Source organism: Halyomorpha halys, unplaced genomic scaffold (genome assembly GCF_000696795.3).
Source record: "Halyomorpha halys isolate HHAL.00 unplaced genomic scaffold, Hhal_1.1 Scaffold210.1, whole genome shotgun sequence".
Lineage (NCBI taxonomy): Eukaryota > Metazoa > Arthropoda > Insecta > Hemiptera > Pentatomidae > Halyomorpha > Halyomorpha halys.
Window position 1 is genome coordinate 18373 of NW_027113191.1, and position 3719 is coordinate 22091.

Here is a 3719-nt window from a genome sequence, read left to right on the forward strand (position 1 = left end):
AGTTTAATTCTGTTGTACATTTATTTTAAAGATGAACAGCTTGGACATAATGAAGGTGTTATTGAAAATTATAAACTGGGATACATCAAATTAAGGTCTCCTAGAAAGAGCTGAAACATTAGAGAAAACTAAACAATGTTCGTACAAAGGATCATAAAAAGTGCTTTAAATTAATCTGTGTGATGTATTGAAAATTTATGACAAGATAATCGGTGCGGTCAATGAAGCTGTAATGAAACCAATTTTATATTATTTGTGCCGACGTTTTTGTTTAAATTTCAGACTTTCATTGGGGCTTAAAACAATAATGACGTTATTGTAATGAACAAGCAGAATATAGTTGTTGCCTCGGTTTAAGGTTTAGTTAGCATTTATTAGTTGTTTTTTTTTATCCCCCTCCCTTGCCATTTCTGGTATACGGGGTGCGGGAGCAGTGGGGTAGTGCGCGTTTGGATTGCGCATGCCACTGGTCCCAGAGATCACCAATTCTTCTTACTGATTGAGTTGCACCTTGTCCACTGCATCCGTTAGGCCCTTATTTATTGGTTTAACAAGTATTCCTTTTTTTATTTATTTATTTAAATTTACAACTATATTTACATAAAAATACATCTAATAAATTTAATGTTAGATTATATTGGTATGATACTGGCATGTAGAGAAACTACCCATACTTTTTAAACATTTTTACATAAGAAGGTCTCGAAGACATCTTCTTTTCAGGCGCCTCGGATGATTCTCAGGAATGGAAGCGGACTAAGGGTAGGAACTAGTGGGTTAGGGAGTTTACAATGGAAGAATCGGTATATGGTTCGGGCAAGATCGGTTACATACGGGATATTAAGGTCTTCAAGTATTTCAAGAACCAAACTTTTATTTTAGATCAGGAACGTATTTTTCAACTAATTCAATTATATCTGGTCCCAATTTTTCCACCATTTCAGGTTCTCTTAAAACATCTTCATTGAAACCTTCTTTGCCATCAGTGGTTATAAGCTTCTCGACATCCATAGCTTCCGTGGACGAACAAGCCATGATGGGGTACAAAACCGCGAAAAACACCAGCCCTAAGAACTCGAAGCGCTTCATGGTAGCGCTTATTGCTTCAAATGTGGGCTTGGAACCAGCGAAGCCGAACTGGTCCAATGTCCTCACCAAGGAGTCGTAGTAAGTCTTCAACAGGAGTTGGTAGTTGCTTCGGCGCACTGCTGGTCGTACACCTAAGTAGATCAAATAAGTGACATCCATACATGGCGAGTTGTGATGGGGTATCTGAAAGTCCAGCAATCTGGAAAGAAAATATTAATAAGAATAAAAGTATGTTGTTGAGAATATACTTTATAAAGGATTCATAAAAGACTTTCATGTCCTGATTCATATACTACTCTCATATTAAGTGAAAAGAATAATTCACCTGAGTGGGATTTTACATCTCAGTGGTAAACATCAAAAGCTCCGTATTTATAAAGGGTCTCTTAGAGTCTAAGGGGAAGGATTATGCTGTCAGAAAAACTGAAGCCAGAAAGGTAGACCATATCATGAACTCCATGGGCGTGGTAAAGGAGGATGAGATAATGAGGAGCTACCCTCTTTAAGTTTTGGTTACAATGCTGGGTATTGCTATTAACCTCGGTGTAAAACTGAGCCCCGAGAGGAAGAATATCCTGCAGTTTAGCTTTGCCGGCCAGCCACCAGCGCAGAGGGAGTGGAGGGGAAAGTAAGGGCCATATATTTACCAGTACTTATCAGCAATATTATCATTGCGATTGAAGTGTTTGTAACAGTTTACTTATTTATTCTGAATCTTCTCTAAAAACTTCGGGCATTAAAATAATTAAGATTTTTTTTATCTCTCACACACCTTTATGGAAAATTGTTATGAGTATCATATTCCTCTATAAATTACATAAGGACACTTTTGAATGGTACTGAAACTGTTTAGGTTATATTTTTTTCTATTTTATAGTGAAAAATAATAACTCCATAACACACTTGAGAACTATACATATTCTACCGGGAGATAAGAATGCTTCACTTACTAAAGGTGTTGTTTCTGCTTAGGTGAAGTATAATTAACCTTCTCAATTCTTCTTATTGGAAACCATCAATTTCTTAGGTCAAGTATAATTAACCTTCTCAATTCTTCTTATTGGAAACCATCAATTTCAGTTTTTCAGATTCATTTTCCGTAATTTTGAAATTGTTGTTGCTCAAAAGAACAATTAGGAAGCGATAATAAGCAATTATTTTATGTATTGTTACGATGTTTTCAAACAATAAGAGTATTTTTATAATATTAATTATTATTATAGTAAGGGTGGTAAAAGAAAGGTGCGCCTAGCACTAGGACCTAAGGCAGCACCTTAGCTTTAGCAACCATCTCTTATCACTTATATTATCACTCTGAAATAATGCCATTTTAAACTGTTTACAATAGTATACTTATTGAACCTTATTCTTCTCATACCTTCTCACTCTTTAAACTTTTAAAATATTTATATAGCATGTATTTATGTCCTCATAGATAACTGTTAAGTTTTCTATAGATTTTATTGCATATTACTTATGTGGAAGAATATTTTAGATTGTTATGTGTATATATTGTGACTTTATTTTTAATTTATTTATATGATCCCATATTGTTTTATTGTTTCAATAATATCGGGAAATTTTACTGAAATGAAAGAGCCTCTTCAAGGTCAGCCGGACAGAGCCTCTTTCATGGATGACTATCGGCAATATTATCATCTATATACGTAATCACTCGCTACTGCAATATGTACATATAATTCCCTTACTGTAATATCCCTACAGTAATATGTACATGTAGTACCCCTACTGTCATATACACATATAATACCCCTACTGTAATATGTACGTATAATACATACCCCTACTGTAATATTTACATACAATACCCCTACTGTAATATGTACATATAGTATCCCTCCTGTCATATGCACATATATTACCCCTACTGTAATATGTACGTTTAATACATACCCCTACTGTACTATGTACATACAATACCCCTACTGTACTATGTACATATAATCACTCACTTGACCGCTATTGGTCGCTTTTGAAAGTCATACTTGAACATCATATTGTTCGACCAGCAGTCCCCGTGGTTGAGAACTGTAAATTCTGATTCCTCGGTACGAATCTTTCCAATAGTTTTAAACTTTTCAACAAACGGCTCGAACGGTATCATCAGTTTTTCTGCGGCCTCTTTCCTGCAAAGTAACACATTTATTAATAATTAATTATAAAGTGGAAGCTTGATACAAAGAATCTCTAAAAAGAAGGGATCAAAATATTATCGAATCTAAATAATATATTGTATTTTTGTGAAGATCACTTTTATACTCTAGTACAATGTAAGATACAAATTGTAAGTTCATTAGAAGTTATATTTATTCCGAAAGACTACTTAAAGTAACTATACTAACATTAAAGCTATCTGATTATAGGCACATTTGTGCTTCCTGCTTTGATAAGACCTATGACTGTTTTAGAAAAATTATTGGAAATTCTTCCAACAGCAAAATACGTATGACATTCAAATATTCATATATTTGTTTAATTGTTAGGTGTCGTATACAACTACAGGGTTAGAGGCAGATTTAGTATTCTGGATTTCGTGGTTACATTTCTCGATACAGGTTGTTCTTCTTTAGGAACTTAACCAAATTCTTCCAATTTTCTGACAGTAAGGC

At 34.2% G+C, this 3719-nt stretch overlaps 1 protein-coding gene across 1 annotated transcript in view; it reads right to left on the reverse strand.

Annotated features, from left to right (window-relative positions):
* Positions 1–854: 854 nt before the first annotated feature.
* LOC106679592 (uncharacterized) overlaps positions 855–3719 on the reverse strand; it is a 12368-nt gene continuing 9503 nt past the window's right edge. Inside the window, exons 5-6 of the mRNA XM_014418836.2 lie at positions 3063–3236; positions 855–1288 (exon numbers count right to left, since the gene is read on the reverse strand). Coding sequence (XP_014274322.1) covers positions 874–1288; positions 3063–3236 — 589 coding nt within the window. The 3' untranslated portion in view covers positions 855–873. The remainder of the gene's footprint in view (positions 1289–3062; positions 3237–3719) is intronic.